At 35.2% G+C, this 27984-nt stretch overlaps 1 protein-coding gene across 1 annotated transcript; it reads left to right on the top strand.

The window, feature by feature from the left end:
- The first annotated feature begins 19 nt into the window (after window positions 1–19).
- On the top strand, window positions 20–27801 carry LOC143913180 (transmembrane protein 47). Its single transcript, XM_077432826.1, has 6 exons — window positions 20–101; window positions 1036–1106; window positions 23507–23693; window positions 23765–23914; window positions 24028–24090; window positions 25709–27801. The coding sequence occupies exons 2-6, from the start codon at window positions 1056–1058 to the stop codon at window positions 25867–25869; spliced, it is 612 nt and encodes a 203-aa protein (XP_077288952.1). The 5' UTR covers window positions 20–101; window positions 1036–1055; the 3' UTR covers window positions 25870–27801.
- The last annotated feature ends 183 nt before the right edge of the window (window positions 27802–27984 follow it).

Below are 27984 nucleotides of genomic sequence, written 5' to 3'. Positions count from 1 at the left end.
GAACTGTGAATAATAATTCAGTAGCGCGCCGCGCGTGGCGTGGGTTGGTTGTGTATGATAGTGTGTTTTAACGGCATGCGTTTTCGGGGAGTCGCTCACCGGTGAGTTGTTTTGTTATTGTATTATGTTCATTACATTTCGACTATTCCTGCGAGACGTTCAAATGTATGCTTATTATATGATGAAGCTCTTGTTGCTATGTAGCACGCCCCCCCCCCCTTTGACACTTGTTTGTAAACATAAAAGGAAGGGGGGGGGGGAGGGGGCGTAAGGGTGCGGGTGTTGAAGTACTCTCCATTGCACTTGCGCAATCCTTTTCGTTGCACTCATTGAACGTTTTAGATAAAAAAATTGTTAAAAAAATTAACGAAACAGTTGCGACAATCAATATGGGAGCGAAGAATTAGGTTAACTTTCTAAAGATATTCGTCTGCGCGACGTCTGACGCATCTCGTCTCCCCGTTATCGTCTGCATTTTCTAGGTCAGCATTAACGATCACTTGATCTCGCATGCTGACATGTGACGTTTAAAAATGCGCGAAAATGACGTGTCGCCCTAACGTCAAACGGTCGATATGTACTTACTTTATCTACTATTTGAATTTCATTTTAATGTATTACAGTTTAATTTATACACCATTATTTAATTCCGTAAATTTGTTTTGCGATAACTTTGAAATTAATTTAAACAAACAATATTTATTTTTCTTGTTATTAATATTATATTATTGCAAAATTATTTTTAATAAAATGTTGAAAAGGTTAAATTATTAAAATGGCATTGAGATATCTTTTATTTACTAACAAACATCTAGAAGTACATATGTATATAACCGACCAAATTCATTATAATCAGCATATTTATCAAACAATATTTCAAAACATCTTTTTCATATCGACATTTAATTTATATAGATATTATATTTAAATTTATAAAAATTATTTCTTAAATTTATAAAAATTATTTATCAATATATTGATTACTTTTTTTAGTACTTTTTTTTATATTTAATTAATTTTTTTTTTATTCTAAAGGGAATTAGAAATCAGAGAAAATGGCACCGACAACTATGATTGAAACCGTCACAATCACCAGACCACTTAAGGTAAGCAAGAATATTACTCATCTACTAATCCGTTTATACATACATACACCATTATGGAATTTGATAACATTGTCAACTCTATAATAAACCACATTCTAAAATAAGTGTTTATTTTGTTTATGATTTAATTCGGCTAATACAACATATTATAATCTCTCAAATTTACATACATATGCAGATGATTTTTAAAATTATGATGGAAACCTTCTCCATTTTCTGTCATATTTGTGCAAAAAATTCTCTTTTATATTACATACACTTTCCCAGTATTATTTTAAGGCTACAGTATTTATGTAGTTGTGTTTTAAGCCTATTATAGAAGGGATCCAAATTATTCTCATTTGAAATTTGATAATAGGAAACCTTAAAGGTGTAAACATTATTGTATATATCATGTGCTGTTGATATGTTTCACATTCTCTTTGTGTTAATTAAACCACAGAGATGTTTTAATCCTAATATCTTTACAATAATAGAAAATAAATGTTTTAAAATGTATTTTCTATCATAAATAACAAAAAAATAGTGTTTTGACTGTTGCACTTTTGTATGCCGGTATAACGATGAAGCCTTCAAAGTGAATCTTTAAACGGATAAACAAAAAATCAATAGAATTACTTTAATATTTTACGGGGTCGTTGTGAGTATTTTTAATCAGTTTACTATATACTTCTTCAGCTGAAGTTGTCTGTCACCGGTGTGGAAAATTTCATTTTGCCCTTTGATAGAATTTAATAAAGGCACAGCGGTTGTGCTCTTGAACATGGTGAGGGGCATTTTCAACGGTGACACATTTGATCAACTGAAGGGGAAGACGTCTAACATGTTCCAGCAATGTGGTGGCTCCGGCAACCTGAACAAGTACCATGACCAAGAACCGTCGTACGGCTACCCTTCAGAACTCAAGATACACACCCTTGAAAGCACTTACCATGTCTCTCAACTACCTGCGCGACAAAGCATCGTTCACTGCCGACAGTATGTCAGCGACTCGAATATTTTCATACACTGCGACGAGGACTGGTATAGAGAACCGAAAGCTACCCTCAGTTCCGTCAACATTTATCCCACATCGAGTAATTTTGAAGTTGTCAATTCAAGATATCCAACTATTGACGTCGCTACCATCGAAACAATCCCGACAAGCGTCAACGTCCCAGAAAACCGTTTCAAGAAATTCAAATCCCAGTTGGGGATTAACGAAAACACTCAAACCGTCTCGCAATCAACCAATCAATCGAACGAGATACACAGGTTCGAACGTTTCAAACGTGTATTTATAAAGAAAAAAGTCGTTTCAAATGAACCCCCGATCACTCATACAAACTTACAACTCCCTCCTGAGGAAAGAATCGTGCGTATGAGAACTCTCTTTGGAGACAGATCCGCCAGACCGAAAATTGAAGATTCACCCAAGAGCAAACAACCGAATCCGATAGTAAAAATGTTTAAAAAAGACGCTAGCTCTCAAACGGACAGCTCTCCTCGATTTTTCCGTCTGAAAAAAGTGCTAGGAATTTCCACCGGAAAGAATTCTGAAGATATCAAAATAGACGACAGGCAAATCTTCAGTCGACAGTCTAGCATTCCAACTCGAGAAGAAGAAAAATCAAAGCTTCGACTACCACTATGTTGGTACAGAGCAACCGAGAGGATAAGACCACTAGTAACCAGGTCCAGAATCGACGAAGTTGAAATACCCGAAGATGAATCTAGAAAAGCTGCCAAATTCGGTAAAGCTTCTAGTTGGCGTTGGAGGGCAGGACCAGAGATGTCCAAGTCATCAACTGCACCAGCACAATTCACGCAGGTCGCCACTACGGATTCCAATATATTGTATTAAAATTTGACTGTACAATCGTTTTTCGTTATTCCAATTGCGGCTAGACGTACTAAATTGTTGGGAAGCTTTGAATCGTCTGGTACTGTGATCGCCCGGCGTGAAATTCCCATAGATGTTCTCGCATTGCTGAAAGTTTTTGTGTGTGTGCATTCCGCTCACGTGGAAATTCTTTTGATTGAGTTTCTCTCCTTTGTTTTATACATTTTTATTGTTTATTTTTATATTCCCTTCCTCAAAATGTATCCCAAGTTTGTCTATCTCGCTCCCTTACTTCGGGCTTTGATTTGTTTTCGTCTCGTTCTCTTTCCATATCTGGGAAATATAAGAGGGCGCATAGATTTGGCCAGGGCTCACAAACCTTCGATTCCAGTTAACCGCAGTGAATCACGGTTTCGAGTGAACCATTGATTAGTATGACCTTCGGTCTTCATTACTCATATTGGGTCGAAGCAAAATTTACGTATATTATGCGTCATTTATAAAGAATTTTTCATAAATTATACGGAATATGTAACATAATTTATTTATGAGGAATTTGATATTTCCTTCTGTGAATTGTGAAATAGTTTGTACAATTTATGCTGTTGAATAAAAATGCTAAAATATATTATTTAGTATTCTGCTCAATTTGGATTTTTTTTGAGAATGTATGTAAATATTTGTGCAATACGCCATTTAGCCGCATTGCAATTCTTAATTAATTCCTTATATTACGTAATGTAAACACCGAAGTTATTTGGAGAAGAATTTATTTGAACAATGACAATGCATACGTGTGTAGGTGTGAAAGTGAAATTACTCACCAAGTAATTGCGTATAAAATTTTAAAAATATTCACATAATTTATCTGCATTGTTAAGAATGACACAACGATTAGGCTTTTCAATTAATTACGGACATAATTATAAAGAAAGTGACGAATTATTTATGCCAATTAAATCAAATTTTACATGCCCATTATGACTGTTCATACGAATATTTAAAGTCACAAGAATACATATATACATATGTGTCCAAGTGTTCATTCCATGAAACGCAAAATTTTTAAAATGTTAAATTCTATGGAATCCGCGTTGCAACATCGCTACAATAATTCCCGCTTCCGCTAAGTTTCAAAATATTTAAATACACAGGGTGGGCATTCATATCCTTTAGAAGTTGTGCTAACGATATTTTTAGAAAGAGGTTTAATTTTGGGTATCGTTTTATAGTAAAAAAGTTTTTAACTAAATAAAAAAATTACGGTTTTCGAATCCGATTCATTTCAGATATAAGCTTAGCGAAAATATACACATTTAAAAGACTGAAAATGGTTTTCTACTACATGAAGTATGTAGTAGAAAAATCTCATAAATTGTCATGATTTTTATGCGTTCGATATATGAGCCGTTATATTTGAAAGTGGCGGAAGTCCAATTTTCATTTCCAAAAACACTATTTCTGTTTGACTTAATTCACAAATTGTTATCACTTATTTTAATTCGATATGTCCAGAATCTCGGAAAAGCAGAATAAACGTTATTACAGGCCACCAGTATTTTTACAAGGCTCTTTTTAGTTTTATTTCGCCTTTTGGTCGAGAGAAATATCTCGAAAATTTTTTTCGAGATATTTCTCAAAATAAAGAAAAGTGGACTTTTGCCACTTTCAAATATAACGGCTCGTATACTAATATTTTATTTACATCCCAAAATTCGATAAGTCGTCGTTGACTACAAGCTATTTTATTGTGTCTTGTGATATGGATTCGACTATAGAAGAAATTCAATCGGTCAATCCAGACTTAGCGAACGAAGCTCAGAAATTGAAATTGTCTTTAATATACATATATGATAGCAGAATTTGAAAATTTAAAGGCAACGAGGGACATACGCCACTGACTGATTGAGATTTTATTTTATCTTTAATTTATACCAGGAAGGCTTAACAGGTAACGCCAATTAACCTTCTTGGCCAGAAACATTGTACATTTGATACAAATATTATCATTATTGTACAAATAAATATATAACAATTCATATCCAACGAGACACAGTTTGTCAAATTTATAAATTTGCAGCATTTTAAACAAATCAGCGAAATTCGAGATTTTGCGTGAAATGGGTAAGGTTGCCAATTAGTTGGAACCGTTTCAATGAAAATCAGATAAATTGGCAAACTCTCAAAGGAAACGATCGACCTGGAGTTTCACAAATCCAAGATCTGTCCTGCAAAAACCAACGGGATTTGAACCAGTGACCACTCTGCTCAAAGCATTATATGCTAACCACTTCTGTTGGTTACTTTTAAAATAAATTCCTATATGGCTCATCGTCAACCGCGAATCCTCACTTCTTAGAGCAGAAAGTGAAATGGAATTCCTGTGGGTGCAAGCATTCGCGTTGACAATGCGCTAAACTCACAATGCAAAGCAAAATTTACGTCGCCAACTTGAGATACAGTTTTATGGGGGCGCTATTACGGAGCATGGTTGTCGACTCGCGTCACAGGGGGTGGTTTCGGGGGTCGTACCCTGTCGGGGGTGGGTTTTTGGGGGCGCAGGCGGCGGCCGCCTCCGGGTCCAGTTCCCGGCGCACCGTCGGACCGCGAGCACCGGCCGCGGCGCGAGACCCTCATCCAGGGCATCCGCCCCTCGCGAGTCCCCCCAGTCGCCCCCACGCATCCTCCGGGCCCCCCGACCGCCCCGGTGACCCCACAGGCGCCCCCGTCGAGCCCCAAACTCAGAGGTGGCCGTAGACTTCGCGCGATCGATACCGACCACTCTCCTTCTGCGCCGCCCACCCAACAAACACACACCGAATCAAACTTATTGTTCCACACTTGTTCCAATACACCAATGTCGAAACGTCTCCTGATCGCCAGACACCAACCTTTGTCTGCTCACTTTGTTCTAAAGGATCGAACCACCCGTCCGAATGTGCAATGAATGTACCGAAGCTGCGTGACCTATATTCCGACTTTCGCGCTGGAGACCTTCCACTGATGGATTCCAACATAAATAATACAATTTTAGCTCGATGAAATGCGGTTAAACCTCGATATTCGCATGGGACTGTTTAACTCTATCTAAACATTAAAATAATAGTGCTAGGTTGCTGGGTGCTTACGAATATAATAGGAAAAAATGGTAAATATATGTAATGTTAGTGATTATTTTAAATTTTATAACAGTGGTCGACTTTTATATACTCGGATTCGGTATCAAATAAGTAGTTTTTTTATTCATATTATACCTATAGAAAACGTTTTTAAGTACTTTGTTTTAATTACACTGAGCATGAAAAAAAAAATATTTTTGAATATAAAATATATAAATATTTGAAACCAAAAATTCACAATCTATAGAAAAAACATCTGACTATTGATTCCAATATTCACTTTTAGCACAGCAATACTAGATTTTGAATGAAAGTCTGCAAAAACCAAAAATCTGTAAAAAAATTGAACGCTCGTGTCTCTTAAATGAGAATAAGCCAACAGAAATCATTGTCATATTCGAATTCAATGGGTCTTTTTTTAGCAAAGATTGATTAGTCTCAGCTCCGGTCAGTAAAAACGCGATTTTTTGTTGCTCAGTGTTATTTTAACAAATATAAAGATGACCAAAATGTGCCAGCTTTTGTCAACAAATCTCTACAAAACCTTAAATTGTCTGAAATACTAGAGACTATTATGTCTGAAAAAATGTACATAGAAACTGAACCATTTCATTTATTATAGTTTTTAAAATGTTATTATTTGGCCCTTGTCTTAAAAAAATGGAAATTTGTGATATACATTAACGAAATGAATAGATCAGGTTTGTTGTACACTGTATGAAAACGTGCTGATAGTTATAAAACTCATACAACTGACGGATCCAAAATTTAGCTGAATAAATTGTCGACCGCTGTTGAATAGGATTCTGCGACTAGCGAGGTTTTTCCGTTCCTTTGTTGCATCTGTAAATACTCTAATTGCTGAAGTATTAGTTTAGGTTATTAGTAAGACGCATCCAGCTCGAATTACTGTTAATCCTAAGGTTAAAAGAGTTAAAGGCAATTAGTCATCACAGTTAACTTTTAACTGTAGTGACGGTTGACGACATTCCGTCTTGGGTCGATGTGGTGGAGTTTGAAATAAAATACCGTTGGATAGGATCTTGTGCGGAAAATTTCTTAGGGAAAGTGAAAATGGGCTGTCTCGACGCGGTCTGCCAAAGAAGATGAAAATTTATAGTTGCCGTCCGTCCGGTAATGAACCGGATCGATCGATGGCGTCCAGAAAAGAAAAGTGGAAAACAATACGGCTTTCGCATTTACGACGTTATGTAGCAGATGTTCCGCGACTGTGGTGCGCGCGCGTACATTCCATGTAGCTTGTTGATCTGGTGGCTGTCTGTTCATGTGTGCCTGAAAAAATGCCATTTTCCCAATGGGCGGATGCCAAGCTATTCCGAGATTCATCGGATGCTGATGATGATGATGCACGGTGAACCGATACGCTTCTTGGAATTTTGCAGGCAGATCCAAAACCTACTATTTCAGTTTCTTCAGCTCCGTCTATGAAGTGAGCTTGTTTTTAAAACGAACGATCAACATTTTCCAATGTGTGTATGAATCGAGTAGTAATCGATAGGCAAATTCTTAGATTTTGATAAGCAATCGTTACAGTATACGGTTTGACTCATTTGATTTCAAAATTGATATTGATACATATATAGGCGGATTGAGCCATCTTTGAATTGGGAATTTTTCGGTGGGCTCACGTCACAAAGGATCGAAACTTCCATTGTTGTTTTCCTTTCTTTCACGGCAAAGTCAATCAAAATTCTAATTTAATAGGTCTTATTAGAAGATCTCAACCTCATATTATCTGGCTACAGTGTCATATTGGGGTAACATGTGAAGACACTGAGGTATATGTTTATTAAAATAAAATATGAAAATACATTCTTAATTGTGTTGAATGTTCGATAGATCCTTTCAGCGTATTCAATACCTCCCGCCTTTTTGCTTACTTATTATTCAAAGATTCTTAGTTCAAATATCTGAATCGAACTCCTACACAGAAGTGATGTATTGTTGTTAGAAATTTTTCTTGATCTGCTTTTATTTTGCCAATTTTTGGATCTATCTTCTTTTTTCTTGGAAGCTTCCTTCCTAAACATAAGATATTCCTCTCTCAAAACAGACTATAATGACATTGACTTTAATTAGAAATCAATGATCCAAACTACATAAGTAATTTTTTAATAAACTTCACGAATGTAAATGCATACTTATAAAATACTAGTGGCTTTACCCGGCTTCGCTCGGTATTGGTAATACAAACCGCTTAAACATGGCTAATCTAATAGTAAACATTTTATTAAATTTAACGTCACGGATTCTACCACCCAACCCTATGAAGATGATTTGAACAGGCAATATTGCTTTCAGTTTATTAGTGTGTGGGTTGAATAATTTTTGCATAACTAATCTAGTGAAATAGCTTTCAAGAAGTATTAGAAGTAGTAGTAGTAGTCGTCTGTCTATTTTGATGTTTCGAATTTGGTTAAAAAAAACTCATTTTATTGTAACTGCTTCTGGTCTATCAGCACCAATTAAGATAAACATGCTTATTTTTAATTGTTTATTTGAAATTCAATGCGAATATATTCTCATGAACTCATCCAGTTCAAGAATGATATCACGCGGTTCATTATTCTTTGTTTACAGTGTGGATTCTTTAAAACGTTGCTAATTTACATGTTGTTAAAACGCCAATTTGTACCGTTGTCGTTTCTGCATACATTAGTATGTAGAATCACAACAACAATCCAGGCAACAAATTGATTCCAAGTTGCGTTTACAATTTCGGCATACCCGAAACTTGAACGGTTCGATACGGGAATACTACCTCGCTTTGACCTATTTCGCTGATATGGGATTAATGTTGTTTTGAAGAGGGTACACCCGATTCAGTCCACCTACCACCACCCACCGTACCTAGGGGTATTTTCCTCTCACATGTCGACCGTAACATAACAAATGTGACTTTCGGTTGCATTGTGTGGTCTATGCGAGGGTGGGGGCGCAAGCCTGCAGCCCCGCGGGTGTCTGGATCGATAAGGCCAGCCTACCCCCACCCAGCATCCACCCCAAACCACCCCCGACCCACCCACCCCATCCACTCGGAACGCGAAAGGGAACGTTGGCGAACATGACCGCATTTTACGACACAAATATTTACCGAAAAGGCCCCAATTCAAAACTCTACCCTCCTTTGCACTGATTAACTCTTCGGCCCCTTCGCCACCGGTGTGCTTGTATAGTGGCATACTTACTCTCTGTGTGCCTTCTACCTACCAATGGTGTATTTGAATTTTACGAGTTCTCATAAAGTCGAAATTTTGCACGAACGTCAATTTTTCAACTTGCACCATGTCGTGGGAATGGGGATTGTTCTCATGGGGTTTGTTTTTTATGTGTGCCACTCTTGAAACTTTGTTCGTTCTGCTCGCTCAGTTCTTTTGTGCGCAATTTGCGAATCGCTTTTAAACATTCGCTGCGATTAATTCACGGAATGACGTTCGTTTAATTTTGGGAAAGTCCGTATTTATTGGAAATGAGATAATGATGATAGTGTTTTCTGCCATATTTTTTTTGTTACCGTTGATTAGAAACGATTCGATTATGTTTTTGTTGGATTCTGAATTAATTCAGTAAGCAATGCCCTCAGATTTCAAGATATTTTTCGATTTAATGGATATCTACAAAACGGGTTCAACCCACATGAATATTCAACCTCTTCAGACTGTAAGCATTTTTTTGTGGAATTCTTTTATTTGGTAGGTACATTAAAGGGGCATGAAAAATGTTTTTCTGAATTTATTTGTGGAAAATACAGCAGCTAATTGACTTTTTCATACAAAACAACGACAATAAACATGGCATACCTGGAGCGTCGTGACTGAACGGCGACATCGTGCATGAATTGCCATATAATATAATTCTCATACGCTACATGGCAACACTAACGAAAGTCAGCGAAAAAATAAGGTATACCCTGTAATATACAAAAGGTATCGGTGAAAATAAATCAAAAATAGCTTCAATATCAAGCCATAAAGCTAATGTACATTGCACAGGGGGTAAGGTACAATATAAAAACAAATTGAGTACCTAGGCAAAAGCTATTAACCAAATTTTTTGCCTAAAAGTATGTTCATATGTATAATTATGTTAGATCTTTTTTTATATAGACCCATCTTAAAATTTACAGCCGACCTTTCACCATTAGATTTTATTTGGCGCAACTTTCATCCATTGTATTCTACACATTGCCTTTAGTGATTGTGGTTTTGATTCAAATAAATGGCATTCAGACTTAATACTTACTCAAATTGTATTCGCGAGGATGCAAAAGAAATCGAGAAAATCGTATTCTATTGCCAGAAGAACTGTTCCATTGTCCGTATTTTCAACATATTCTTGGGGCATTATTCGAGAACTCTTCTCTAATACACATTCATCAGATAATCGGAATATATATATATCGCATTTCTATACAATCTGAAGCATTCCTGTCTATCATCTTCCGGTTATAACTCAAATTCCAGTAGTCGAGATGTCGCATCTTGTTTTTGGTTTACATTTCCTTTTGTATTTACATAGTTGCTGAATAAGTAACTATGTATATATTTCTACCTTTTTGTATAAAATTGTACGTTTAAAAATAACGTAATTAGTTATACCTAAAATAGCAGACTATTTATGTACAGCCATAATAATCGATATCTTATTTTCGCTCAACTTTAACCGAATTTTATTTGCTTAGAAAGAAAGGAAAAATAAGTCGATCAATTATATTGATACAATCAAATATGACTTTGTCCAAATGTTTACCCGTCGTCAGTTTGTCCAGCGCAGAACTGCCAAACTTGGCACGCTATCTAATGGGACGAATTGGACAAACAAGTGTAAAAAGTGGACTGTTCTCGTTTATTGATCGCCTTCGTAATACCTAAATCATGTAATTCGACTTGCGAATACGTCATTGCAGCACTCGAATAAGAGTATCGCGTCATCGCTCCACATGTCGGTACCGAAACTAAAAAGAAAGAGTTCCGGCGACTTCCGTCTTCGTTTCACGACAAACAAAAGAATGCCAAGTTCATCTGGTCTCTGGATCTCCCCTTTCGTTTTATCTCCCTTTTCGCATTTGACTAGCGATGATTTACCGTCGTCGAGAGTGCTCTGCTTCCGGTCTCACGGGTCTTGACCGTTGAATAACCCCTTAACCGTCAGTCCATTCACTGACGCTAATTGGTACGTCGCGGCACCGATTGACAAATCTCTCTCGTCAACCTTTTGGGTCGCGACCTTATGTGCCCTTTAAAATAACACCGACATTTCTACCAATTAAACTTGGGAGCAGCGATGCGTTTGCACTCATTCCGTGTTTTTTTTTTTTTGTAAAATAACTTGATTGAATTGGAGTATGATTCGTTTTCTCTAGTTATTGTTCGTTTAAAATTCAATTCAGTCCCGTTTAACTGATTGCCTCCAGTTACTTTGGCGGGTTATTCTATACAATTCGCTGTTTTTCTCAAACAATGCTCTTTCTCTGGCATTTGTAGAAGTGATTTGTTTAGGTTCGTTCATTCCAATTATATGTAGTTACTTGCAGCTGCGTACTGACTGCATACTGTCTGATCCATTTTAAAAGATATTTAAATATTGGACTTGACCATACATAAGGTGGTACATTAGATAGTGCAAACTCAAGCTATTCCATCCTCATTCTAAAAAAATTCCTCTTCTCTCCCATTGATATGATATTTTAAACTACCACCATTATTTGTTATTAACATTGTTCAAACCATCTGCTCAATTTTATTTTTAGATTTTATGTGAGCTGCATATCAAAATTAAAATCGACTATTTATCATTTTCTATAAATATTTTGACTAAACGTAAGCTAATTGACCTACTAAAGTTCACGCACGATTATATTAAATACATTTTTGGCTGATATTTATAATGAGATAACTATGTTTTTGTCTAGGTCGTTTATATTAGGGTTTCTGCCCGGATCGCCCCGGAATTTTTGATGTCCCATGTCCCGGGATTTCTTATCTCGAATCCCGGGAAAAATATTTCAATCAAAACGATCTTTAATTGGTTCAATAAAGGCGAATGTATAATATACATCCAGTGGATTCCACAATGGAAGAAACCCTTTTAGATTCTGATGAAGATGAGACAATTGTGTGTTTGACCGTAAATGAAGAATTAACAAAGGATTTATCAAAGACAAAAAAAATATTTTCGTCCCTTATAACTATAAAACCAACTACGACCGAAACTGAAAGAGTTTTTTTCCATTGCTGGAAATTTGTGCCAAATCTAGAAATAGGCTTTAGGATTCCCATTTAAATATTTTTAAGAAGCTTTTTCAAATAAATTTATTTTATTACACTTTATCCAGCAAATAGATACATTGTTTACTTTTTAAAAATAATTAAATTTAATATTGATAAAAAAAAATGGATACATCATATGCCCCGGAATCCTGGGAATCCCGGGAATGATCACGAGATCCGTCCTGTGTCTCGGGAATTGAAAATCTCTGAAAAATCAGAAACCCTAGCATATGCATATACATATATTTAGAGGGTAAGAAAAACATTCAATCGATTTGAAAACTTGTTAGATATTAGTCCATAAGTAGTATGTAGTTTGTTTGAATTTGGTTTTCACCGGATACCCAATAATGATGTTTACTTTATTATTCTATACTCATCGAAGCCTTCGCTGACAAATGATTATGTTTTGATTAGCATGATATATTCATAACAATGTAAACATCCCCAATTCCCATTCGAGGAGAACGCCAACGCTTTTTCCTATGTAATGGACACCGTTCCTAGATTTTATATTCGACGAAATTGCACAATCGGAATCGTATTTCAAATTGAACAGAATTGACGTGACCTCCCCACGCGAATAGAGGTGTAGTCGATTGGATCGAGTAAAATCAGCGAAACTGCCATTCGGGTGTGGTTTTAGTTAACGTTGTACTCTACATACACATAATTATCCATTTCAACAACTTCGAAACGTTGGTATCGTTTATCAAGTTGTTTGCTTTGTGATATGTATTTGACGTCGTAAGTTGATTGCGATATCGCTCGTCAAATCGTCTATTTATTTAGTTAACTAGTGTGTGTATTGGTAACTCGTGCGTTTTCTTGAGTTGATTAATGAGTTATAGCGACACGTGGCGCAGGAGGAGATGTGATAAGTCGAGCTTTGAGCAAATCGTTTCCCTTATTTTTAAAACAGATTACGATTAAGTTGTATATATGCACATAATATAATGATGTTCTTAATATTTGATAACGAAAGCACTCGCTCTTTTTGGGTTAAAATTCGCATATGAAATATTCATTCGAACGATAAATCTTGATAAGGCGAATCTTTTAGTGCAGGTCGGAACTTATCATTGAAGCATAAGAACTCTATGATCTAAGATTATGAAAGCGGCGATAAATTTTATACCACCAATATATTCAAATTATACGAATTCCAAGCGAAAACAGCGACTATTATTATTAAAAATTAAAGTATCAATTTTTAGGAATGCTGCTTTTATCTCACTGGCACTTTTATTTCTTTATATTTATATATTTGATGTGAACATTACATTCTTTTTTACTATTTCATAAATAAATTTTACATTACTTGTCAAAGTAACATCAAAGGGGCGCGTGTAACGTTTACTTTTTAACAACTTATGTATATTAATCTAAAATGTATGCGCTGTTAAATCAAATAATGAACTGGGTGTATGGGTTATAAGAAAAACTATGCCAGAACGCCGTCCCACCGCTTTATATGACAAAACAAGCTGTGAGTAAAAGTGGCGTGCCGTGAAAATCTCTATTTTTTTATCGCACAGCATCGTTTACGTGTGCGCGAGCAGGATACAAGGACCCTCTGTACGTCACCTCGTCCCCTTCTATCCTGCTCTCGCACTTTAAGTAAGCCTGTGCGATAAAAACAAGGAGATTTCCACGACACGCCACTGCTACATATATTAGATAACCCAGTCTAATCGAAATTTTATTCACTAAGTACTTTATCATAAAAATTTTAGATTTCTTGATGAACATTTTTAGGGTATTAGTCTTGTAGCTTGAACCTTCTATCAGATACATTGTGTCAGTGAGCGTTTTGCCCGTGAACGTTTATTCGTGTCACCTTATTTAGAAACGACTGAGTTGAGGAGTGATCGGATAAATACACACAAGAGAGCCGCACTCTCGAGACATCCAAACTTCCAAAGATGATCAAGAAGAACTAACGCAATAGAATTCCATAAAAACCATGTGAAACGTAAAGGAGGTATGTAAAAAAGGCGTCAATGGGGTATTTGTATGACATCCGAGGGTGCTAACCATTTTTTTGTGGAATTTTATTGCGTAAGTTCTTTTTGAGCGCCTTTGGAAATTAGGATTTCTTTAGTGCAATTTAGTGCATTCTTCGGGGAACCGATTTGAGGATGTGCAAACATCCTTGTTAACTATCAGGGTAGACATGTTCACATTCGACGATCCGTTTTGCTAAAGCTCGATTTGTCCTCGGCGTTTAGTGGTGTGAAGCAGCAGTAAAAGCAGTAGCAGTGACCCAGTGTTTGGGTGCATAGTGAGTGCATCCAGAAGTGCGTTGAGTGATTTGAGCCGCCACCATTGTTGCGGAAGGAGTAGTGGTTCTGGGCGTACAGGCGTCCGTGTTGGAGGTGCAGGTGGAGGAGCGCGCGCCCCCTTTGGCGGATGCGTGATGCTATAGCGGGTGGCGGGGGTGGGGCGCGGGTGAGGGTGAGGGTGCGGCCGCGGGCAGCCAGATGAACGGCGGCCACTGGCGACCTGCCGCCCCTGTCGCCCCCAGCGCCCCCCCGCCGGGTTTGCTGCCTCCGCCGCCACAGTTTGCTCCTCCTCCCCAGTTGCATCATCATCCGCAGCTGCATCATCAGCATCAGCCGCAGCCGCAGCAGCATCAGCCGCAGCAGCATCAGCCGCAGCAGCATCAGCCGCAGCAGCATCAGCCGCAGCATCATCAGCCGCAGCAGCATCAGCCGCAGCAGCATCAGCCGCAGCCGCAGCAACTGCACATCAACATACAGCAGATTCGTTCACCTCGAAGGCAGCATCAGCAACCAGCAGAAATGCCGCCCAACCAGATCGCGCAGGTCATCCTCGTCTACCATCACATTGTCTCATTGACCCACAACATAAGAATCTCATTAAAACTACAACCACTTCACTGAAAAGAGTAAAGGTCTGATTCCACTTTCAGCGGCAAATCTTCCAACGTTTCCGGACTATTCATTTGAGTTCAAATGAGTCAAAATCTCTAAGCAGAATTTTTACATGATCACAAAGCTTCATCTATTACTAAGCATTTACGGTAATTGAATTATTAGTCACATTGCGATCGCCCAAAAGACAATTTTTGTCATGAAAATCGCGAATACGGAATATTTGGCACTCGAGTTCTCGTTAGTATGACAGTTATCGTTAGTGTGATGGACTTTTCGGCTGCCAGATGTTCCGTTATAGAGATTTTAGTGACTTTTAGGCAAGCGCTTTGTGACCAATAATCACCGAACCGCATTTACATATAAAAAAGAAAAATTAGTTTGGAAACTTTTGAAGATTCATGGTGATCATCGCGTCGCTGAAAGTGGTGTCATACCACCACTTAATCGCCACATGTTTGTAGAAACCGATACAAATTATTATGTGTTTAGTGCCAACCCTTGACACTACCTCTTGAATATATCACAAACTAACGAAAAATATTGACTTTTTTCAATTGCATTAGTATCACAGGATATTTTTAGATGTCGCTGTGAAGACAAAAAATAATTTCGAGTCCATAGCCTTAAATACGAAGGAGCGCGCACCGGTGCGCTTATGGCGATGAAGTGTTTAGTATAATATACAATACCACGGTCTATAAGCTTTAGGACACAAATCAAACTATGTAGTTTTCATTTTAAAACTGCCGTAATACATACTTACTTGCCTTTGAACTTCCCAACATGATATTGACCCATCAGATACTATCGTCAAAAAGGAAACTCTTAGAAATGTGATAAAATGTTATTTTCATTACAAAACTTTTGATATAAGTTTCACTTTGCTCGCCGAAATGCGAAGTGTCGCTTGAGATTGTCCATATTTTATATGAGTTTTGGTGAAGTAGTGTCATAAATTAGGTTTTATTTTGTCTAATTTTCGGTTGAAACGGTTTGGTTGAACTTTTTGCGGAAGTTTGAGGTTTTTTCTTAGAACGAGGATAGAGGTTGTATAATTTGATATATAGGTACACATATCTGCTCCTACACGCATTCACAAATCAACTTGACCTTTTGAATTAAGATCAAAGCTCAAATTGCTTCGAACGACTTCTACTAAGCTTAAGTCGAAAAACTTCACGAAGAGTTTTGTGGAACTTATTGTGATGAATCTTCCATGTTCTCTTTCTGTTAACGATTGATAACGATAAAAATGATTTTTATCTTAAAGAAAACATAGATTACTATTGGTATTATAATATACACATGAGCCGTTATAATTGAATGGCATAAGTCAAATTTTCTTCATTTCGAGAAATATCTCGCAAAACATTAAATATAATGTTTTGCGTTTAACAATATCTAAAAATACGCCTGTTATACGTTTATTCTGCTTTTCCGAGATCCTGGACATATCGAATTAAAATAAGTGATAACAAATTGTGAATTGATTCAAACAGAATGTGTTTTTGGAACTCGAAATTGAACTTCCGCCACTTTCAAATATAACGGCTCACATGTACATATACCTAGTATACTTTCAACTTTAAATAAATATACTGTACCATTCCTCGATTTAGTTGTTAGTAACAATTAAAAAACTGAAGTTTTATGCGTAAGAATTTGACTACCAAAACGCAGTTATAATAGTGTATGTTACAGTCCAAGTGTACATTTCGTTGCTTTGGTTGCAATATTTTTAAAATTTGCGGCAACGGGAATTGTAGCAACGTTGTAATTTGGTTTCAATAGGATGTCCCTTTGAATACTTGGCATTTTGACATCCCAGGTTTTGGCAGCTCAAAAGTTTTGATAGCTAAAAGTTTCCTGCGACACCTGGTGAGTCTATTTGAAGATAGCTTTTAACTGTTAGCGCTTAGACTAAAACCGATGGTTCGTCTATGAACAAATTAGTTCATGAACGCACTGGAGTGAACACTTAAAATAATATATGTAGACTTTGACATCAATTCAAACGAATAAGATAATCTAGATCTGATTTTACTTTCCCAAGCTCTTTTTAAAGGAGATCGGTTTTAGGTTGTAGGTCCCCCCTTTATTAATCAAATCTACGCAATCATAAAATAATTTTCTGTATATTATACATATGTATGTACATAGTTCCATTTATTTAATAATATTTGATTGAATTCAAACCATTCAACAAAATATGATGAGAAAAACACTTGTACAACAATGTGAAGCTAATTATTTTGTATAAAATTTGCATATTTAACTATGTATTAGTTTTTGTATTGTTTTTCAAAATCAGATACGAATATCTGAATTTAATCATACCACACTACTTCTTAACACACCAATGATATACGGCGTACTCTCAATTATCCGGGTGCGGATTATCCGTTTTTTTTTATGTGAATACGTAAATAATGAGTAGATTTGGAGCATTGGTTGATCAGTGGGATTTTTTAGTTAGATACATATGTTCAGTTATTTATTTAATTAGTTTTTTATTAAATTATAATCAATTTGTAAATGAATTAGGTATACGTAACAAATAAGCGCAAGAAAATTGTACTCTAAATCAAACTAAAACTTACGTTAATAGAGAGATTCGAAAATTGGGAATCCTCATTAAAGCTCGCCGAAGAATATGGAATATCAAATTGTTCAAGATACAGTAAAACAAAAAGAGTTGGAGGCGTTCACGAGAGATTGTAATAGTACTGCATGTCCTTCCAAACGAAAAAGCATGAAAATATTATCATACGAAGATTTAGCAAAGCAAAAAACTTTGATCATTTAAGGGGATTGAAATAAAAAATATTTTCCTGTTGATTATTATAACCAAAAAGGAGCATGGATGGATAGAGAGATCTTCAAAGATTGGTTCAAAACTACATACATAAATGGGTTCTTGAAATCAGAGACTTTTTAAAAAGGAAGGGGTTGCCACAGAAAGTAGTATTGTTAATAGACAACGCTCTTTTTCATCCGAATGAAACGACGGTCTTAGGATAGCTAAATTTTTACCGGCTAATGTTACAAGTCTAATTCAACCTATGGTCCAAGATGTCGTATCATCAATGAAACGGCTTAACCGTGCCGATCTTCTCAAAACCCTTGCTCAGGAAGATGATGACTTGATCAATTTCACGAAAAAAATGATACACAGAATAGCAAAATCTTGGTCGATAGTTAAACCAATAACACTGGTTTGATCATGAAGAAAGATTCTTCCTAACGTGGAAATAGATTTATCGGATTGTGAAGAGATGGAGGCGAGTGGTATATATGCAGATTAATTGAAAATTTAAAATGATTTCAACATGTTGGATCTGACAAACATCGAGGAGTGGTTTGATCGCGATTCAAATAATTCAGATGATCAGATGCCGAGTGATGCAGATATCGTTTATATTGTCACGTAAACACTTACTCACAAACAACACTCGCCCAAACAATAGAAACGATATCAAGAATTTATAGTTCGGATTATCCTTGTTTTTCAATTATCCGGTCCCGTAATATAATCGAGAGTACAGTGTATTTCAATCGTTTTTTCCGAATTCCATTGAACACTTAAAACAAAAATACTCATTGTGAGTCGATTTTGCTCACCACTCAATGTTATGTTTACACGTCTATGAGTTTTTCAAAATCTTAGTCTGAATTCGAGACCTCTCGCAGGACTTCATCACAAAGAGTTCATTGAAATTCAAACACCTTAATTCTTCTCTTGTATACATACATATGTAGGTCGACCCATTCACACGTTTGCTCTGTTCAACTCATTTTGAATACACCTATTCAACTCCCACCGTCCCTTATCCAATTTCGCGTTAATAGTGGAGATGAAAACTGCAGCAACATGCTCGAAATTTGTATGACACGTCTCAAGCTCAACACCTCACGACATTTCTACATAAATGTATAGTCAAATCTGATATCTAAAAGTAAAATTAGTAGACGCGTATGTATAATAAACAACTCATTTCTGATTTTTTCAATCGTTCAGCAATTGTTTTGCTGCGACAGCCTTCAACATCTCCCTTTTTGCTATTTTTGTGTGTGTGTGTGGGTGTATGTGGGTATGGGGCTCTTTCGTTTTGGCAGATATCCCGTTTCCTCGTTTTCCTTTCGTGGATTGATCGATTTTCGATTTGAACCACGCCAAGTCAGTTTGTATGTGAAGTCCCTCGATTGAATGGAGCCCAACTCCATTGAAATTGAACGGTCGATTTCCGCGAGGGACTTCCTACCATTCTTCGCAGTCACGATAATCCTCAATTCTGTATTCATATGATATATTTATGTATGTACCTACATACATATATTCACTCGAATAAAAGCATCGTTGGGTACTCGTACCTCACTATCGTCAAATCAAATTACTTTGAATTCGTATCGTTGCCGAAATCTTATCTGGTAAATTAATACCTGATGATAATGTTTATCGTGATGTATTTATACAGATATGTACATATATTGTAAAATATTATCCTTTTTCGCTGGTTTTATTTTGCTTCGCAGTTTTATGCAGCTAGGGACTATTCCACTCTTGTACCTACATACATACATATGAAGTGTGACAAGAGGTTGACCTTTCGATGACGTGGAATTGATTGAATCATCTCGAATGTCACCGTTGTATTATTACATGATTTCTTTGTTGTCGTTTAAAATCAACAGACTATATACATACTGAAGCCAGTATTCGGAAACCTTGGGTTCTCTTTCACGTATTGAATTACATTTATGAAAAAAAATATATAACATGAAGAAAAAAGATTTTCACATTTATCAGAAGTTCTTATTCTAACTTTTGATCAAATGATATAATTGTACCATTTAGGCACAAGGAATTCTCAAAGTGTAATTTAATGGCGAAAAACTATTAATGTTAATAGTATTTTATTTATATATAAGCATTTTGATTACATTTATTTGTACTATGTGTAATTAAACCAAACTCATAACATTTAATAGTAGTTAATAACAGTATCTACATATAATATATGTACATGTTGTTTCTAAAAAACAAAAGCAAATAAAAACAGATTGGAGACTAATCAATCTTTACTAAGTTTGACTGAATTCGAATATGATAATGATTTTTGTTGGTTCATTCTAGTTTATGAGATCCATTCTCTATCTCGCTCTTGCGTCAACAGCATTTTTAACTCAATTTAAAATCATTTACCGCTCAAATTTACACGTTTAGATTAAAAAAAAACGTATTGAGGTAGAAAACCAATCCTTATAAACGTGGCGAAATAAACGCATAATATCATGAAAAAAAAAATTTTTTGACTTAAAATTCGCTACATAATTAAAATGAAAAAGCAGCTGACTGTTGATTCCAATACTCACTTTGAGCACAGCATTACTAGATTTTAAGTTAAAGACTGCAAAAGTCAAAATTGCGCATTTTTTAACGCTAAAATATCTCATAAACAAGAGCGAACCAAAAACTAATAATTATCTTATTTGAATTCAGTGGGCCAAGCTTAGTAATGATTGATTAGTCGTGATTTTGTGTTACTCAGTGTAATAAGTCAGTTCCATTAAGATAAACAACGATTGTTTATTATTTCAAAATCATTTCGAATTGATCAAACATCAATCAAAGAAATTCCAATTAAAAATATAATTGTTAAGATTTAAAATACGAGTATGTGAGCATTCCAAATTTTTGAACCGTTCAAAAAATGTGTCGAAACCCTGAGTTAAAGGCTAAAGTCATGACCATCTTTAGCGTCCGATGACTCATGTAGAAACGTTCGAATCGATACATTCATACGTACAAGAGGATAATGTTGAAAAGAAAAGTAACATTGTACCAATAAACTGCCGAACGAGAGTTTGCTACATTTCTTATTTATTGTTCTTGGTGTATTCCAGAGAATGTTGAATGGTGCGGCTCGCTTTACTTTGGAAATTAATGATAGAATCTCAATTTAGCTCCAGTTCCTAATGGAATTTTGTTGTATTTCATTCGATGAATTTATATTGCTGTACAAATACATATACACGACAATTTTACATTTATATTTATATATCGAATTACTCATTTGGCGATATAATTTTCAGTTCAATTATCAACAAACATATTAATGTGGTTTTAAATGTAATTTTAAACGTGCGTGATTACTCATTGTCAGTGTTTACAATGTGCATTATTGCATCACGTACAATATCCTCGATATGTTTGTATACACAGTTTGTGCATTGCACATGTTCGTGTTACCGGAAGCTGTCTGATTCATCGGACAGACTAAAATGACTGGGCTCGTCTGTTATGATGTCGGCTGTTTTATTCGCATTTTCGCCGGATCGTGTTGTGCATCTGAAAAAGCGCGGACCAAATTAAGCGGAAAATTCGATGGAATTTCCACGTAGTTTTCCCGCGGACCGGCTCTTATTGATTTTCGACACCACCACCTCCTCCTCTCTCCCATTTTCGTCACCCTCTTCTCTCCCTTTTCGTCCCCCTCCCATCCATCGTCTGCTCTCTTCCCACGTAGGCATACATGTACAAAATCAACAACTTCCAAACTAAAATAAACTTGAGAAAGACTCGATTTTACATTTCGCAGTTGCGAAATTTGTATTGAACCGACGACAACCAGGAAAGTTTTCCTTTTAGAGTAATTACAAGGAATGTATCATTCACAATCAGACCTTTTGAGTTACAATAGTGGTTGCGATATGAAGACACATCTTTGAATCAAAACTATTCTTTTGAGCTGGCTGCCATTCCATCCCAAATTTCAAAGTATTTCTTATATTATATGTATCTTATAAAATATCTTTTATAATACATATTATTTGTTGACACTTATGTAAATCATTACGATTTATATATATTTTTATTAATTGGGCAAACCAAATTGCAATAGGTCCAAAGAGCTTATCACCTCACAAAAATAAAAATAAATAGATTAATATTAAATAAAATAATAAAAAACTAAAACCAAAGGAGAAAAAATACACATATATCAAGAAAAGCTACACGAATCCATTGAATTTGAAAATAACATCAAGTTTTATTTTGAAAATATTATTATTCTTAGAATTCACTATTTTGTTAGACAGACTAAATTAATTATTGACAGACGTACATGCATATATTAATATATATATATCTAGATGAGTATCCACTCAACACTTTTTCATAATGTTTTATAATACAAAAGATTTCTTACAGAATAAGAAAAACTGTTTTTTTTTTATAGTTACTAAGGAAAATTTTTGCTCTAATATGTCATCTATGCCATCTAATATGTCTAATATGTCATCAATTTTTGCTCATCTATGTATATACATACATATGTATATACATATATAAAATTGAACTAAGAACAACTAAGAGGGAAACTACTGCAATTGGCTACGTCCACACTACCGATATCTACACCCGATATTCTCGAATTTTCCATATCCAGTTCCCATATTGCAACCTGTGGTTGCTATTTAAGAACTGGTTATGGAAAAATTCGCAAATATCGGGTGTAGATATCGGTAGTGTGGATGTAGCCATTGGCCTGTCTACAATATATGGACACATTTTAATACTAAAAAGCAACATAAGTAAAAACCTTTTTCTTTTTGTTCACAATTATGTTCTGTATATCTGTTTACTGCTAACCGATCAATGACTTAACTTTGAATTTCAAAATCCAACTGGTTTACTATCATTTTATATTAATCAACAACACACACTTCAAATATTCAATGTGACAGAAATTGAAATTAGGTCAGCAGTATAGCTCAGTGGTCGCATTAATTCCAACTCAAGCTCCTTGAGCTCCTAGAGCTCCTTGGTTCGAGCTCTAGGAGCTCCTCGTAGAAGCTCCTTAGTTCGAGCCCTGTGTTGACTTCGGTTGAAAATAATTTATTGGGAGTATTTCTGCAGTGCTTCTGGTTAGACTTGGATATGTGTAACTCCAAGTCGATTGTTTCCTATCAGATTTTGCCAATGTATCTGATTTCATTGTTGAAATGGTTACTCATTAAATTGGCAAAACCATCCTACCTACTATTTGGATATGATTTCAAATTAACAATCTATGAATTTATTTATGTACAAGTTTAATATTATAAGTGTTGCTCAGAGGCAACCCGTAATGGCATCATGGTGAAATATAAATTTTAAAATAGAAATAAGAAAACTTGAAATGTGTATAGAAGAACTTAATCCTCATATTTGTAAATGTGTATGTAGAACTTTATTATATTTATACTGAAAATTAATGTATTGTTTCAGGTGATTGCGCTAATATGTGGCATATTGGTGATAGTGCTGATGGCGTTAGGGCTCGGCAGTGCCGACTGGCTCATGGCAGCGGGCTGGCGGCAGGGACTGTTTGCACATTGCATTGAACCACATGCTCCTACTCCTCTTCCATTCAACTTAATCGAACAGCCCGGTTGCTATCGCTCCAGAGACGTTGGTATGTGTACTTCTTCAAGTTTGAACATTTTCATTTTATGTATCGATTAATTTTCATATGATTTGTTTTAGCTTACATCCGAGCAGCAGCCGGGCTATGCATTGTTACACTATGTACAGATATCGTGGGAACGTTGCTCACGGCTCTTGGACTAAGAGCGACCGATCATCGTACAAAATTTAAATATTATCGCCTGGCAGTACTCGCCATGGCTGTAGCATGTGAGTGCAATTCTTCTGTATTTTTTTCAAGTTGAATTTTCGGAGACAAATTTATTTTATTGCTATTTTATATGTTTATGTGATATTTAAACTTTTTCTATTTGTCTTTTCAGTAATAGCAATTCTTATTGCGTTGGTCATATATCCAGTATGTTTTGCCGCCGAACTCAATCTTGGTATGTTCTTAGTAATTTTCATTAATGCATCAAATAAATGGTTTGATTGATGTTAGTTGATCTTCAAACCCTTATTTTATATATTTTAAATTATTTATAATAAATGTTTTCTTCATATTGAACTAAAATTAATTATGTAGTGTGTGTTTGTATACATATATATATATATATACGGTGACACGACAAATCGCTTACGGATCTAACACTTAACGACATATCGCTAACGGACATTACACTCACAGATACAGGACTCACGCGACATTACGCTCACGCGAAGAATCTCTCACGGAATTATTCGTACGTGCATAAACGCTATTTTTTACACAAGAATTATTCCAAAACTCAATTAAACATATTGTGACGAATTAACACACTATTATCCTATCACAGATAAATAAATAAAATATATGCAAACCAGTTTAATCTCAATTTATTCATGAAGTACAGAGTTTATTATAAGATTTGTTTAATTCTTCAGTTACAATTATTTTTTTAATTGGTGTTATATGAGTTGTATGCATTTTGATAAAGTTATGAGATAGTGTGATATAAATCAGGGCTGTGGAGTCGGATCAAAATTTGCCGACTCCGACTACAACTTAAACGATTTTAGTAAGATCGACTTTTCTTGCCAACGTATCAAATTGTTAGGAATAAAATTATTAGCGATTTTCAAAATATTTAAAAATTAAAAGAATTAAATAAATCACTAAAAATTGCCATTCATGTTGTATGTGTGTGTATGAATTTCATACACAAATAAGACAATGCGAAAAATGAGGGTAAAAATCAGAATAAAAAAAAAGTATGAGACAAAGAAAACAATCGGTTTTGGCATTTTTATAAAGAAATTATTATATTTAAATTTATTAGTGGATTTAATTCCATCCAATAGTAGACTGTAGTTGACACATACCTTAATACTATTAAGTAAAGAAAATAATAAAAAGGAGTCGGAATTGCTCGATTTTTTACGACTCTAACTCCGTTTAAAATGCTCGGACTCCATAGCCTGGTAATAACTATTTAAGTAGGGGGGGGGGGGGGGGGCGAGAAAGCCTATCTGATATCCAGCTGTCATCACGTCGATCTGCCAGACGATTCTGATGATTTCGTTAATGATTAAATTCTTCTAGCATTATGTCCGGGGCATTTGCTTACTTTAATGAGAGCTAACCGTCCCGTCCCGTCCCCCGTATATCAGTAAAATATCAAAGCGATCGGAAGAGTGGAAGTGTTTCAAAATCGTTTCAAATTTTCTGTGCTAAACGCGCAAGTCAGTGAAATTAATAAAAAGTTTGTAGAAAACAATCCAACAATCACACAGATACATACTTCAAAAATATGTTCATATCAATGACATAAGCGTATGAAAGCAATAATTATAAAAAAATCTTTTGTTTTCAAGTTATTTCAATAGAATTTTTTTTTAAGCATTACAATAGAAGTGTATTCTATTTGCCGAGTAGTTTCTTTAATAAATCGTCACTTGTGCACTTTTGTGCAACCAATGGGTTTGTTTTTCGATAAATTATTACAAAATTTAAATACATTTGAAATCAACTTTGTTCTATCTTATGTGAATGTTTTATTTATATATTTTTGAATTTATGTTTAGGAAACCGGTTGGTTTGGGAGTTCGGCTGGGCGTATGGAGTTGGATGGGGGGCAGCAATCTTCTTGTTCGGAGCGGTAATATTGCTCCTATGTGACAAGGAGAGCGAAGAGATCTACTACAAAGAACGCAAGGTTGAAAGAGAGCCTCCGGGGGGTCCCTAGGGCCGCCGCCGCCTGCCCGACCTCGTGCCCTAGAGCGCCCCGCCCCGCACCCGCCGGTGTCGTCTTTGCATCCTCATCGACTGTTTTCATTCAAAACTGTTCACTTTTACGCTTCTTTTTAATTATTTGTGACATCCATTCCCTTTGTGTTCCTCGGTTTCGTTTAAAGTTTACGCTTTTAACACGTGGTGAACGTGCGTTATTTAAAATTTTACCCCGTTTCTTATTATTATGACTCGATTACTATATAATTTATACGTAACCATTTATCATCAACTCATAAAACATGTGTACATATATATTTGAATGGCTTATATTTTTTATTTTGTATTCATTTTTATTATCATCGATCATTTATTATGTTATTTTTGTAAGATTACTATTTTATACATTTTGCATCATACATGAAATGCCATATTATTAATTAGTAAAATAAGCTTTAATTTACATTTAAGTTTAAAGAAAAATGTACATATTTTTCTAGACTCATTTTATTGACAGGTTTCTTTTTATTATTTCACATTTGGAAATAATTTAAAAATTAATTTATCTTTGGAAATATAGTTTAATTTAGTATTGTGAGGTTTATCATTCCTGCACGTTTTATATTCTTACTTAACATTGAAAAGAACAGTGTGAAAATTTTGGACAGTAATAATTTTAATGAAACAATTGTTATATTGAATTGTTACTTTTCATTACAAAATTTGTAATTCATTAGTGACATGTTTAATTTAAAACTATACAACTTCTAATATACAATTAGCTTATTGACCAGCGCTAGTACAATATTTATCATATTTTTTTACATTAATGGAATACTTTTAATTTATTAGTTTACGATTACACTATGCAGGAATAACTTACTTATATTTTGTAAATATATTATTTATTCTTATAATTGTTATTACCGATCCAAAGCACTATTATTTGGTTTATTCATATTTCTCACTGTCTCAAATCATTTGTTTTCTTTCTGCTTTTCTCGTTTTGAAATGCATTTCATAAATTCCATTGTTAGTATGTGTCGTGACTAAATTTTAACAGATCGTTTTGGGTTCGTATTGATTCATCGAGTTCATTGAAACAACGTATTCTTGAATCGAAAGTGTGTAATGCAAACGATGAATCGGTGATGCTATACCAAAATTCTGTAGTAATTATTATTCATGTAATAAATTATTCAACAATTATCTATATGTATTCGATGTGTATTCGGTGTTAGTGCTGAATTGGCCGACGATGCAAATTGTAAATTTCGATCCTATATGCACTCGTGATGACTCGACGAAAATTAAACCGAAATGCACGACAAGGATGACCGTCGCGAGCTGCAATTTGAATGAGGATTGAATTTTACAATTCGCACGATCGACCAAATCTGCGTTAGAGCAACTCAAAATTATAAGTGATTTTACTATATGGATATACATATGTATATTTAAAAAAATATATGCATATAATACACAGAATGGGGTGACACGTTAACGTTCAGGTCTTTAAATATATAGAAATGAAATATAAATCATTCATGAATCTTTTTCAAACATTTGTCATTTATGTTTTTTCACTGTCTTGTCGATTTTTTTTAGATGTTTTATTTTTTACTTTTGATATCATTTTTCATATATTATATGTATCTCAATAATATTGAATATATCGCTATCATCATATTTTATTTGAATTAGCCATCCTGATTTATTTTCTACATTTATTTTGCTAATAACCAAATTTATACCTCTCCCAAGTTTAATTTTTTTCTCGCGATAATTTAAACGTTAGAATGATTGAAACATTTTCAGTTGGCAAAAGCACTCGTTTGATTGCTTTTGCAAATTGAACTTGTTGAGGAGCGAGTTCAGAAGACACGCGGCGGTGGCGCGTGCGAGAGGTATGGATATATTCCACAGGGCAGGCGATATCCACCGCCCCACCCCCCCCACGTAAAATTAAACAATTGTTAAAAATCACAAACGATAGTGAAATTATGAAGATAATATAATATGTGATATTTTAAAGTGTTTCGAAGATCATTGAATCTTGACAGATTTATAGACTGTGAAAAGTGCTAAATGGAATTCGTCAGTATGAAAATATATAACTGCTATATATATA

The sequence above is a fragment of the Arctopsyche grandis genome, chromosome 6, assembly GCF_051622035.1.
Source record: "Arctopsyche grandis isolate Sample6627 chromosome 6, ASM5162203v2, whole genome shotgun sequence".
NCBI lineage: Eukaryota > Metazoa > Arthropoda > Insecta > Trichoptera > Hydropsychidae > Arctopsyche > Arctopsyche grandis.
This window is presented reverse-complemented; position numbering and strand designations above follow the sequence as displayed.

Excerpts from the sequence above, each read along its gene's own strand:
- LOC143913180 (XM_077432826.1), top strand. The coding sequence starts at position 1,056 with ATGGCACCGACAACTATGATTGAAACCGTCACAATCACCAGACCACTT. Across the intron at positions 1,107-23,506 it reads CAATCACCAGACCACTTAAG|GTGATTGCGCTAATATGTGG; the intron begins GTAAGCAAGAAT and ends GTATTGTTTCAG. Across the intron at positions 23,694-23,764 it reads CTATCGCTCCAGAGACGTTG|CTTACATCCGAGCAGCAGCC; the intron begins GTATGTGTACTT and ends GATTTGTTTTAG.